Here is a 12,991-nt window from a genome sequence, read left to right as displayed (position 1 = left end):
AGCACATCTTGAGCACGTTGCGAAACGTCGTCGAGCCAAAGCCAACTCGAGCAACTCAATGCTGACCTTGGCGATCATAACCTGCCATAGAGTCATGCTCGACACCACACTACCTCATCCTATACATCGACGCATCAGCTTCACGTTGTGTTTGGTCTTACGTGGTGGTCGGCACAGACCGCAGTACTTGTGATCCTCGTCCTATGCGGCCAGGTTCAAACCACAGCCCTCGCGACTCTAATAGTCACACAATCTTTCTGACCAGGCTCGTGCATCAGATCTTCTGAAGCCTTTGCAATGTTGAACATGCTTGACTTGCTATGTGAGACATTGTCGGGTTAAGTGCTTCAATTAAAGCATTGCATGGTATGATCCGACCTTCGAGGGACCTGTAGGCGAGATGTATGGTTCAGGCTTGCCGAACTCCATCTGAAGGAGGAGTCGTTCGAGCGTGAAAGGGTTGCTCTCTCGCTGCCGCGGATAGTGGTCATGATGTGCTTGTAGGTATTTGTCTTCTGAACGACACCTTTTCAACCGCGACATTCTCGTTACCATTGGCGTCGGTTCGAAGTTGATAAACATAGAGTACCAGGACATCACCCTGTACCTATATCATGTTAGCGCAAGTACTCATGCTCAATGTGGCTGTCATACATCCATCAAGCAGAAACTTGGAGTAGGTTCTTCCTCATCAGCGGCCCATGCAGTACTGAAGGCGCCAGTAGCACTCCCTGGGTTGACGAAGAACTTCCCCTCCAGCTCGTACGCTTCAAATTTGTGAGTACCGCCCCATAATAAGACGTCAACATCCATCTGCCTGGCTGCAATCAATAGAGCATCTGCATCTCCCTGAGGAATTATGGTGTGCCCGTGCGTAAAACCGATGCGCATATTGCCATGCTGGACGACTTTCGATAGTGCCAAGTTCGGAGTATCGACATCGTAGTCGCCTTTGACGAGGTGTAGCTCCGGTGCTACTTGTCTTAGGTAGTCAAATGTTTCCTTGTCTTTCAGATTTCCCAGACATATTATCTGTCCAATCTTTCCGGGTGTGAGGAGCTTTCGGAACTGCGCTTTGTGAGTGTGACGATAGCTTGCGAACGAGTACATGAACTCACCTTGGCTGGTATATCCTGCACTGGGTCAGAGAACCTCCCGAGACTTGTAGCAGTGTTGCTGACTTACTGCTGCTCGATCTGGGATAAACAGATCCCCCAAGATGAGTATTAGTCTCGAAGCCATTGTGCGCGTTGACACAATTTGCTAGACTGCCGGGATCTAGCTTCAATGAATTTCCTGATCAGTACTGGCTAAGTAAGTGTACAGTACACTGCAAGTGCATCGATTCAAGCAGGAGCGACGTCAATCCAATATCGGCAAGTGCGGCGGGTGGCTCTGGGTGCCTGATAATCCCTCCTGCCACGTGGTGGACAATGTTCACGGTGCCAGCGTCAGGACTGACCACCTCTCTGTTCTTATAAACAGTTATACCACTTAAGCGTCACCGCAGCCTGCCTACTTTATTTCCCTACATAATGTTGCTTGCCTGTTTCCATGGAACGTGCAGTTACTGGCTGTAAAGATGTGACCTATCCTCATGAGGAAGATGTTCGGTTTTCACACGATCTGACAGAGAATGAAATAAGTCGACATGTATGGACGCAGGCATGAAAGGGCAAAGTCACATAGTTTCTGAATACTAGAGATCCCACATTGAAGGATTTCCAAGCAGCAACCGCATCTATCTTTTTCCTCAATTTCCAAGCTCTCTGCTTGTGGTATTCCATCGGGCTTGCAGTTGCTGGCTCTGGAAACACCGCAATTTAATTATGGCATCAACGTCACTTTCAGGCTGATGGATTGATCACGGGTGCCCTCCTGAGACTATTTTCGTGCCAGCAGGTATCGAGGAAAATCCGCATCCTGAGACTTCATGAATAGACTGCGGGCGTCCCCCAGGGAGTGCTGTTTTAAAAAAGCATACCATGTTTTTTAGTTCACAGATTGGTCAAGGGTGCCCTCCCTAGTGTATTTTCAGGCCAAAGGGTGCTCGTTGTGCTGATTTTGCCTGGGTGTGTCGGGGGCACGCCCGCAATTTTTGGGTCGTTTCTTTTCCTCGGGCACTGTCTCCTCTCGACAAGCAGGGCGTCATACCAATTTCACTTCTTTTCCGGCTCAGCAAGAGTGTCAGCATATCCCACCAACATCACAGGCGTGCTCCCCAACATTGGGGGGAGGAACAAAAAAATCAAAAAAGTTATCATCGTTATTGACTTGATAGCACTATTTAGAATTAGTTTAACATTCGGATATAGGTCTTCAGGTGGAGACATACACGCTTGGTTTCGATCCAAGGTCCTCCGGGTTATGAGCCCGGCGCGCTTCCGCTGCGCCACGTTGCTATTTTGAAATCTATATCGATAAATATCGAATTATTTGTGTGCTGATTTTGAGGCCTAATTCTTAAAAACACATATATAAATCCTTTTTCCATATGACGAGCATCAGCACATGGAAACCGAGCTAAGTATCAGGTATGGCTTTCTGTTTGCTACGACCTTATCTCAATCTTGTTCCTCTATCCTTATCTCAATCTATAGAGGAACAAGATTGAGACTGTAACACAGCGGAGCTCCGTACGTGATATTTCCCATAATAATCTTGCTAGGACTCCTTGGTTGTGTTCGTGTATCTCCCGTAGGCCTCCAGATATACCAGAACAGGCAGGTACGGCGAGGCTGACTTCCGAGGTCGTCACAACGCTTATTCGCGGAAGCTGGACGTTCAACACTGGTTAATACGGACATTGACAGTACAAAAAGCTCGTCTACACTTCCAACAAAATGCATTGATGGACTCGGTTTACTGCAAGGAAGCCTACGTACACAGATCAGGCATAATATGAAGTCGTTTGCTAGTATTAGAGCAGCACGATGCGCCCTTTGTGGTATCAAAGAGAGACAGTATATACCGCGCACGCCCTTGCTGCAAATATGCCGACCATTCCACATATCTTCCGTTCTTCAGAAGATTGAAACACACACATTGTCTGACATAGGCGAAGGAGTCAAAGAGGTACAGATAATACAATGGTTCGTGGAAGAGGGTGCAACAGTAGAAGAATGGGCTCCTCTATGCGAGGTCCAGAGCGACAAGGCCTCTGTCGAGATCACGTCAAAGTTTGCAGGCGTGGTTAAGAAATTACACTTCGAAAGGGACGCAGTAGTCCAAGTGGGCGATGCTATGCTAGATATTGAGGTAGAAGGTGAAGACGAACCCGAACTAGAGCAAGAACCAGAAGAGGAAGCGAGTAGCGAGGCCAAAGAACAAGACCGGAAGCAACAAACCGAACAAGAAGATATAGCTGATGAAGAGACACAGACTGGTTCGTCAGACGCCATTCAAGAAGCCGCTCCTGCAGCTCCCAAGCCAAGAGAACAGCCAAAAGAGAATGGAAAGCACTCTAACCTCGCAACGCCAGCTGTAAGAAGTCTGCTGAGACAACACGGCTTGGAAGTCACTGAGATAGAAGGATCTGGTAGGGATGGCCGAGTAATGAAGGAGGATGTTCAGAGACATCTTGAGCAACAGGGAGAACCAAAACAGCCTGCTGGCCAGTCTGCACAACAAGCTCTTCCTCCATCGCCGATTCAGTACGCGGAACAGGAAGAGACACCACAAAAGCTGACTCCCATTCAGTCAGCGATGTTCAAATCTATGACTAAGTCTCTCGCTATCCCTCACTTTTTGTATTCGGACTCTATTAACATCACGTCCTTATCAGCCATGCGCTCAGGACTGAATGCGAGGAGAGATACTCAGACGACACCTAAATTCTCCTACATGCCGTTTGTTATCAAGGCTGTCTCGTTAGCGTTAAACAAATATCCATTACTCAACGCGCGACTGGAATTGTCCGAAGCAGCCAAACCAGGGTTGTTGATGAGGAAGAACCACAATATAGGAATCGCGATAGACACTCCCGCGGGCCTGCTCGTGCCTGTCATCAAAACTGTCAATGCAAGATCCATAACATCAATAGCTCATGAATTACAGAGGCTTGCGGAGAAAGGTGCTACCGGCAGGCTTTCTAGCGAGGATCTGTCAGGCGGCACAATCACTGTCTCAAACATAGGTAACATTGGTGGCGGAGTAGTGGCTCCAGTTATTGTTGAAGGACAGCTCGCTATCATGGGCATGGGCAGAATCAAGGCGACTCCAGTCTTCGCCGCTGACGGCAAGACTATCGAAAAGGCCGACATGTTAAGCACAAGCTGGAGCGCCGATCACCGTGTTGTGGATGGAGCTACAATGGCCAGAATGGCAACTTTGGTGCAGGATTATCTTGAAAGACCAGAAACTATGTTGGTTGATTTGAGCTGATGTTCGCTCGGCTGCGGTCGATAAAGATATCAATCACAGGAGTTGCAAGCAGCTTCGAGTCTGAACGACACCAAAAGCGTTTGACCTGTACTTTGACTTGAGCTTAGACGCACTGGTAGCACGTGGTGGTCGGCAAAAACGGTCGCTCCGGTTTGATATGGTAAGGACCAGCCTCATCGTCGACTGTCTCCGTAGCACCTGGAAGAACTCAATTTCACGCTCAGGGCAACAAGGAACGTTGTAAGGATAGATATCAGAAAAGTTCCAGCAAAGGCAAACATGTTGCCGACGATAGAGAAGATACACTGAAACTTGCTTCACCGAATCTTCAAGGCATTATTAAGAACATCACTTCGATCACCGCTTCCTGAGGTGGACGCCCGCTTATGCTTCTTCAATCCAGCACTCTGGGCAGGCCTGAGAATTTATCAGATCAAGATGCAACACAGACACGGATATCCCGAAATAAGCTTCGACATAATTCATCTGTGCAATAATTGCTTGGCTACAATTCGAAGTTCGCAGTTGCTCGAGCATATCATGATCTGAAGAGTCTCTGAAACGGAACGAGCCCGAGTGTTTAGGAGCAACTATATGCTCGGATATTCTAACCTGTGCCGTGATCTTCGAGCATCGCACGAAGCAATTGAGATTGGATACAATAAATGTAGGACATAACCTTTCACCTCGAGAATTCTGGAATCACTGGCTGTCTGCGAAAACCATCGGCTATATGGGAGATAGCAAGATCGATCGCCCCTTTCTGTGGGGGTAGTGGGTATGGCGAGCGCAGGAGAACTTTGAACGGAATAACTAGCTGCATCGCCGCAACTGCATTGATTTCGTGCCATCCTCCGCCTGGATTGATGCCCGATGGCGCTGACTGGAAGTAACCAGTATTCGTCACATCACCCAAAGCATAGGCAGTCAACCCGATCAGGTCATCGGCTGTCTTCTGTATGATACGTATAAAGGATTCAATCCTCGATTCCAGATGTGTCGATTTACTTGGATCCACCTCATTCGTGTTCAACGACACTAATTTAACCTTGACAATCTCGATGAGAGTCTCGTAGAGCTTAATCCGAGCAATGAGGCACCTGAGCCAGTATAAAAAGACCCAGAAGCTGTAGAAGTACCACAAAGCTTGGCTGGGGTAAAGTGCCCATATCGTACCTCGTACATGACCACGGACTGGCATCAGATCCCAGCCAGGCTCTTGCTTGCTCCACCTGAGCATGGCGGCATCTAGACACTCACCTTCGTAAAGTAGTTGATTGAGTTCGGCTGCCAAATTACGTGATTGTGGTTGAAGTCTGTATTTCTGCATTGCGTACTTTGTTGCTTCCAGATGTCTCGCCGTCTTCGTAGAGAAATTCGTGTTCGTCCTTGTATAGATCTAATTCCAAGGACTTAAAATCCTGTGAATCAACTGAATTGAGAATGAATAGCCGCATCTGTATAGCAGCCTTGAACACTCGAAAGATTCGTTCACTTCTTGGGTTCGTGAATTGTGTTTTGCCTCTAATTCTTAGTAGTCGCATTGCTCCGCGCATATGTGCGACGTGGCCTCTCCATTCTTCATCCAGGTCTTGTGGTTCGTTCTTGTTTCGGCCATGGGAGAGCACGGATTTCACTGCCTGTATATAGTCAGCTCATTAGTAACCATCTACTTAGGCATAAACACACCTCATAGAGCCCAAGCAACCAGACCGCGGTGATCAGTTCGTCTTTGAGAGCTTCGCTTTCATCTGTCATCGTTTCCGATACACGCTGTAGCGCCTTCATGTATTCGCTGTCTGTCTGTAGACGCACATCTTGTCCACTGTAGCGATCTGCTAATGCCATACGCGAAACGGCCCTTGATGCCTGTTGAATCGCGGTATTTTGAGCTGAATGCTCCAACATCTCGGGTAAGAAGTCCAGAACAGGAACTCCATATAGTCTCTTTGCTTGATACGAAAACAAGTTCAGAAAGAAGCAGGTCGCTTGGTGCTGAACATCGTACTTCAGGGCCGGTGAGATTGACCTTGAAGGCCTCGGAGGTACCTGGAAGAGATGCTTCTCGCCTTCGCTCGACTCATCTTTGACCTCAAGAATCGAACTCTGTCGTGACTTTTGGAGGACCTCTTGAGGTTGATCGATAATATCATGTTCTAAGTATGAAGATGTGCTTGTAGGATCAACTGGTTGCGATCTATGCACTGTTCGATCTACAGAAAGCACGGACAGTAAGCAATGATCTGCAAGTTGTTCCTTTTTCGGAACCACATTGTCCGAGCGAATGTGAAGCTCTATCGAAAATGGATAGCCAGGACATGGTTTGCGTATCTGTGCACATTTTCGACATCCTGGTCGACCTTCGTCGCACTAATGGCATTTAGGATCAATATCCTTCGAGAGTCGTTGGCAAGAATTACCTTGATCTTTCGCTTCCGACACAAACCGCAGCCTGTGCTAGATCTACCAGAATTTCCCATCTGCGGTGAGCGTCCTTGATATCTCGATAGTGGTAATTGTAGGAGGAGTGTACTCGATCCGGAAAGCTGCAAAATAAATTGATAAACCCAACCAAAGAGGATAGCACGTGGAAGTACCCGATTAGCTGCTAGATATGTTTTAAGCGACGTCTCAGACTCGAAATTGGTTCGTATAGGTGATGTGTATGACCTGAAATGCGGTGGGGGCAGAACACAAGGTTTGAGATGCCCTCAATTCCAGGAACGGTTTTTGAGTATAGATGAGGTATAAGAGTATGGACAGTACTGAAGTCAAGGGAAAGAACACCTCTCTACCAAAACGGCATGGTCAAAACCAGCAAGACATGGTAGGCCATCGGGTCGAGGTCTTTTCATGAGACAGTTTTACCTGTTTAGTAATTGTTGCACACTGTCAATCAAGAGCTGAACGACCCAGAACTTAAGTGGTTCTAAGAGTGGTTAGGTCGTTGTATAGATCGTCGAGGTCACGAACGAGTGGTGTTTTTGATCTGGAGGACGCCCTTATCAAGAAGCCACTAGGCTAAATTTACACATTCAACCTCAGCTGAGACAGTTCCAAGAAATGCCAAAGCACGATACGAGACCTAGCGATGGCCGAATCAAGCTCTACATCTGACGCGAACGTGGTGCAAGTGAAGGTACTTCTTGCACTATCATTATGCAGCTTCATGGGTATACTTGAGTATCAGCATCAGCGTCAACACTACCAGCGTGCATTCCGTCACTCAACGTCCCAAGCATAAACTATACAGGAACAATCGTGCAGAAGCTAGGATTTTGACCTCGGGATCGAGCACAACCCTACCATTGGCTAGTCTGACACTGAGTCATCGCGTCGTGAATGTAACTGTAACAGATGAATGCTAGGCTACGCAGTACGATGTCTAGCTGCAAATCGGCGTAAGAACCGTGATGCCTTCAAGTTTGAGTCTCCGTTATCAATTTATCAATTCTGAAATGTAGCACTGGGAATGTCGGCAATCAAGTTAACACTCGTGTGGTCATGGCTGCGTATTATCAATGCCTTGAACTTTGGCACCACCTATAGTATTGGTTAAGAATATGATACGACCGACAGCTGCCATATTTCCTTCTCGAATGTGTTTGGGTTGAGCGAGATGGCTAGCAAACGGTGATCCCAAAAGAGACTGATGTGGTGGACACCCATGAGTAAGTCTGTGCACTTGAACGACTTCATGGATGCTATGTATTAGGACAATATCACACAAAAAAGCCAGGCCAATAGATGCTTAGTGCGTTGCGAGGTATACAATGCACGAGCAGCTCTTGAAGTTCCTGGCCTTAGTGGTGTATTGTGCACGAAACTAGCAGGTGTATAAAGGTTTCAAGAGTGGTTCGTCACGACTTGCGACCACGAACGACGACCAATCACGTTCGTAAAAGCACTTGAGGTGCTGATTCCGTCAATCGAGATACATGATGGTGACAGTGCTTTGGTCTGCTGATCATAGGGGGATGGTGCAGTATTCTCGCTTGTCTTCTATTTTTGGCGCCAAATGCAGCTGCTCTGTGAGTGCCTAGTACGGTAATCTTCAGGCGTCCTCCACCTCTCCACGTCGTCGAGTAGTCGTTGCAATGGTTAGACATCAGCCCAGATCTGAAGACGAAATTCTTTTTTGAGAGAAGGGCATCGTCTCACTTGCTCCTCTTACGTCTCAGTCGAGTGACAATGGAGGTTGTTCTACCCTCCTGGGTGAATCCCTTCGCCACATATACCATCATCTGCTTTGTTGCTTATTCATCGCTATGTCAAGTGCTTCGCTTCCAGCGCATCAAGTCTATGAAACAAAAACATGGCTTTGGCACACCTCCAAGGCCAGACCTTTCGTCAATGACCGATCAGGAAGCTTATGAGATCCAGTCAGAAATAGCCGAAGCTGAATTTCCTGCTTTGTTCGAGAAAGGTCTCCAGCTTGCTTTGTTCAGAACCTATGGCATACCCAGCATCTCAAGATTGCTTGTTCAAACTGCACAGCTGTCGACAGGCGAGAATGTAGCAAAACGATATGCCGACACTGCAGTCATAATCACTGAAATTTACTCGAATAAACCAAATCACGCGCGAAGTATCGAAGCTTTTGCTCGGTTGAACTATCTACATGGTCATTATCTCAAACAAGGGCGGATCGGTAACGATGATATGCTCTATACATTGGCACTCTTCATGAACCATCCTGTGGAATGGATCAACAAATATGAGTGGCGACAGTTGACAGATTTAGAAGTTTGTGCTGCTGCAACTTTTCACAAGAGTATGGGTGAAGCCATGGAGATCAGTTACGATGTCCTCCCAGGGAGTAGGAACGGTTGGAAAAACGGCCTGCAGTTCTATCGAGAACTCGACCATTGGGCAAAAGACTATGAAGAGAAGAATATGTTGCCTCACAAGGACAATTACTTGACCGCTATCAAGACCCAAGAGTTGCTTCTGAGCACTGTACCCTCATTTACCCACGGACTGGTCGTACAGATGATTGCCGCAGCAATGGATGATCGACTCCGAAACGCCATCATGTTTGAGCCAAGCTATGCTGCTGCAAAGGTCTTCTTGAACCTCTTCATGTCAGTACGACGATTCTATTTGAGATATTTTGCTTTACCGAAATTCGACTGGCAGCGTGAAAAGGGGTTGAGCAAGGAGGAGAGTCCTGAAGGTCGAAGATGGATTAAATTATGGTCTACTACACCTCATTATGTCAAGCCAACGTTCTGGAATAGATGGGGGCCTGGCGGCCTGTACCAGCTCATGCTTGGAGCTCCCCGTCCTGGTGATGTAGGGATGTGTCCCGAGGGTTATCTGAGATCGAATCTTGGTCCAAGAGCTTTTAACGGGAAAGGAATAGATGTCTTTGAGCAACAGAAGGCAAGGCTGACACAAAGCAGAACAGGAGGCTGTCCTTTCATAATCAAAGGATCCTGATCTGAGTACGAGTTGAACACAGTGATGATCACGAGACTGTTACCACATTGTTCAAAGATGCAGGCTGTTGTACTAGCTGAAAAATACAAGGAGGCCTCTAGGACTGAAGAGTGGCTTCTGGATTGGCTCTTGCGAATATACTGGTTTGTACGGCATGCCAGCTTTGAACTCAGCATCTTGGTCATATCCTATTGCCATGTAAGATAAAGTGTATAGAGTCCGTTCCTTTTGTAACAACGGCACGTCCTACCTTTCATGAAGAATGAATTGTGGCGTGAAACCTTGCCGTGAACTAATGCGGCCCCAATCGGACGCCCAGCAATACTCAATATAGCGTCCAGAATCCACTCCTATTCTTGGCTGAGATATGTCGTCCGCCATGTTCTCGTGCTCGATATCTGTATGTGGTGTTTTGTGCTCAGCACAGCTTCAATAGCACAAAGACTGATTCCAGCCTGTTTCACGTTGTCGTATTGCCCATTCGAAGGAATCGTAAAATTTGGAGTCCATACCACTCCTTTACGTCGGCGAAAAAGGTGAGGCGACAAGCTCAATAGGACGACGAAAAGGACCCAGATCTCAGGACGAATTTTGCGAGAGCATTGCAAGATCAAGCCAAGGTGCGGTTGGGGCTGGGAACTCTTTTCTTATTCGGGGCTATAATCAAGAATGTCGGAAACCGGGCAGTTCCCCAAGATGATCGACCTCGATGCATCGAGAGCCATCGATCTCGAGGCCTTGAAACTACAGTACGCCGACAAATTCGCATCGTACACGCCTCGAGATCGTCCTCCTCTTCATCAGATGCCCACAACGTCGACGGCTCTCCCTGACGGTCGGGCACGCAAGTACAAATTAGAGATCTTTCCACCTCTACTGAACTCTTCGAGTCCCTGGGCAACTACGGTCGAGCAAATCCAAGAACTTTATGATTGTGAATTTACTGGTGCCGTGACTACGAGAACGAGTCTGCTTGAGGGTTTCAACCACGATCCAGACGTGCATCAACATGTCTTTTTCCCTGCTGGGCAATCTGCAACCAGGACCGGTGTGCCTAAGGGCGATGAGTCAGCGAAGACACTTCCCGATGCTGCGGCTACAAGCTCGCTGAATACGTATGGGTACAGTCCGCACACGTTATCTGAATATCTCGGATTCGTCAATGAGATTGTGGGACAACGACATTTGGGCACTAGCACAATCAGGAAGAAGCCTTTTATTATTTCTGTGACAGGCACGCCAGACGAAATAGCAATGAGTTTCGCACTACTTGCAAATGCTGCGGAAATGGATGAAGATCTTAGGTTGGCTATGGAAGTGAATTTATCATGTCCGAACATCGACGACAAGCCACCACCAGCATACGACGAGGCAATGCTCAAAGAATACTTGGAAGCAATCTCAGATTCAAAATCAACATATAGAGGCAGAATGGCAGGGCCAGACTCCGTGCCAAAGGTCGGTATCAAATTGCCACCATATACCTGGTAAGTTCGGACTCCAGCATTCCAAGCAGCTACATATGACTAACATATGCTCAGGAAGGGACAATTCGAAATGGTAGTCAAGTGCCTGGTAGAAGCCAAGTCATCCGAGCCAGGCGAAGGAAGCGTAATAGATTTTATCACTTGCACGAATACATTAGGTTCATCCCTTGTGCTTGATGACTCACTGAAACCTACATTGGCGTCAGAAGCAGGAACGGGAATAGGTGGAATGGCAGGAGCAGCGATCCATCCTTTGTCGTTGGGCAATGTTGCCACGTTCAGAAAAATGTTAGACAAGCATATAGATACGGAGGAAATCATGATCATTGGAGTTGGTGGTGTGGAAGATACTGCCGGGTTTGAAAGGATGAGGAAAGCAGGAGCAGAAGCGGTGGCTTGTGCGACTGCTCTGGGTAGACATGGCGTAGATGTGTTTTCCAGCATTATTAAAGGAGAATAAAACATTCGTGTCGTAAAAGGCAAAGTGAAGATATCAAAGAAAGTTGTAATTGATTCATTGCCCGTTTTCGTCACCTCATCTATCATAAGAAGTGCTTTTGAAAAAGTCTAGATGCAAGGAGATCTCGCAGTGTAGTGCAGTATCGCTAATCGACATGCTATAAGTGTAGCGTTCGTCTTATTGCGACTGTCCGATCGCGATGAACAAACTTGCTCACAACTTTTGCATAGCAGCAATATCGGTAGACTGAACATAGTCTTCGAACTCCTCGATCTTCTGCTGAAGCTCATCCAGAGAGACCTTGTCGTCTTCGACAACCAAGTTGACTTGCAGCTTCTTGATACCGAAGCCGACTGGTACCCATTTGCTAGCACCCCAAACAAGACCATCCATCTCGACACTCAGGACGCTCGCCTTCAGCTGTTCCAGATCGGTCTCGTCGTCCCATGGTTTGACGTCCATTGTCACGATCGACTTGGCGGCAGGCTTGGTCTTGCCCTCCTTCTTCTTCTTGTACTCCGCAAGTCGTTTCTCGCGTTCGGCGACGACCTCTGGATCCTCCTCCTCGTCCTCATCGCTGCCAAATAGATCGACTTCCTCCTCTTCCTCGGCGTCTGGAGCTTTAGCAGGGTTGATGGTCGCCTGGCTGACTTCTGGCCCATATGTAGTGAATGATTTGGAAGGGTCACCTGGCAGGCTAGAAAATTCACTCTCGTATGATTTGATGTGGTTGTACCATCTGTAAGCGTGTGGGAATTGCTCGACAGCTGGAGGAGTTGAAATGGCCTTGTAGGTAACTACATCGGCTTGAGATGGCGCATATCTGGCATATCGTTAGCGCTTGGTTTTCGGCAACCTCAATGTGCTGTGCAGGGCGCTAGTTATGGAATCAGAAGTGCAGAAACTGCGATTGGAAGTAGTCATGCGGTGGTGTCTTAAGCCACCTCTTAAACACGGACCAATTTGTTCTCATCAAGTCAAAGCCATATGTATTAGCGGCGCACTTACCCAGTGATGTATGAGCGAGTTCGAACCCAGCTGTCAAGCGCTGTAACAATAGTCAGTTGGCGGGGCTTCGAGTATGTGAATAGTTGAGCAACTCACCAGCAAAGGCAGTGTCGTTAACAAAATCAATGAAACCCATGTCTGTGGTGTTTGTGACTATGGGGAGATGAGTTCTGAACGCAAATCGAGGCGGAATGTATAGAACTTCGAATGA

General features: G+C 47.5%; 6 protein-coding genes and 1 non-coding gene across 7 annotated transcripts; 3 read left to right on the top strand and 4 right to left on the bottom strand.

Moving 5' to 3' along the window:
• Positions 1–487: 487 nt before the first annotated feature.
• On the bottom strand, positions 488–1,242 carry vps29 (Vacuolar protein sorting-associated protein 29; the record flags this gene model as incomplete). Its single annotated transcript, XM_064901468.1, has 4 exons — positions 488–607; positions 655–1,068; positions 1,119–1,133; positions 1,186–1,242. 4 exons carry the CDS (start codon positions 1,240–1,242, stop codon positions 488–490), a joined length of 606 nt encoding a protein of 201 aa, XP_064752544.1.
• Positions 1,243–2,327: 1,085 nt separating this feature from the next.
• LTR64_007144 lies at positions 2,328–2,402 on the bottom strand. The gene has a single exon. It is a non-coding gene; the product is annotated as a tRNA-Met (tRNA).
• Positions 2,403–2,933: 531 nt separating this feature from the next.
• On the top strand, positions 2,934–4,383 carry LTR64_007143 (uncharacterized protein; the record flags this gene model as incomplete). Its single annotated transcript, XM_064901467.1, has 2 exons — positions 2,934–2,963; positions 3,082–4,383. The coding sequence occupies 2 exons, from the start codon at positions 2,934–2,936 to the stop codon at positions 4,381–4,383; spliced, it is 1,332 nt and encodes a 443-aa protein (XP_064752543.1).
• A 682-nt stretch (positions 4,384–5,065) lies between these two features.
• On the bottom strand, positions 5,066–6,291 carry LTR64_007142 (uncharacterized protein; the record flags this gene model as incomplete). Its single annotated transcript, XM_064901466.1, is given in 3 exon segments — positions 5,066–5,707; positions 5,721–6,023; positions 6,073–6,291. 3 exon segments carry the CDS (start codon positions 6,289–6,291, stop codon positions 5,066–5,068), a joined length of 1,164 nt encoding a protein of 387 aa, XP_064752542.1.
• Positions 6,292–8,574: 2,283 nt separating this feature from the next.
• On the top strand, positions 8,575–9,825 carry LTR64_007141 (uncharacterized protein; the record flags this gene model as incomplete). The annotated part of the gene is made up of 1 exon (XM_064901465.1): positions 8,575–9,825. The coding sequence occupies one exon, from the start codon at positions 8,575–8,577 to the stop codon at positions 9,823–9,825; it is 1,251 nt and encodes a 416-aa protein (XP_064752541.1).
• Positions 9,826–10,494: 669 nt separating this feature from the next.
• Positions 10,495–11,772, top strand: URA1 (dihydroorotate dehydrogenase; the record flags this gene model as incomplete). Its single annotated transcript, XM_064901464.1, has 2 exons — positions 10,495–11,312; positions 11,367–11,772. 2 exons carry the CDS (start codon positions 10,495–10,497, stop codon positions 11,770–11,772), a joined length of 1,224 nt encoding a protein of 407 aa, XP_064752540.1.
• A 213-nt stretch (positions 11,773–11,985) lies between these two features.
• Positions 11,986–12,916, bottom strand: LTR64_007139 (uncharacterized protein; the record flags this gene model as incomplete). The annotated part of the gene is made up of 3 exons (XM_064901463.1): positions 11,986–12,595; positions 12,781–12,820; positions 12,877–12,916. 3 exons carry the CDS (start codon positions 12,914–12,916, stop codon positions 11,986–11,988), a joined length of 690 nt encoding a protein of 229 aa, XP_064752539.1.
• Between the last annotated feature and the right edge of the window lie 75 nt (positions 12,917–12,991).

This window comes from Lithohypha guttulata (genome assembly GCF_036872675.1).
Source record: "Lithohypha guttulata strain CCFEE 5908 chromosome Unknown scaffold_5, whole genome shotgun sequence".
In the NCBI taxonomy this organism is placed as follows: Eukaryota; Fungi; Ascomycota; class Eurotiomycetes; order Chaetothyriales; family Trichomeriaceae; genus Lithohypha; species Lithohypha guttulata.
This window is presented reverse-complemented; position numbering and strand designations above follow the sequence as displayed.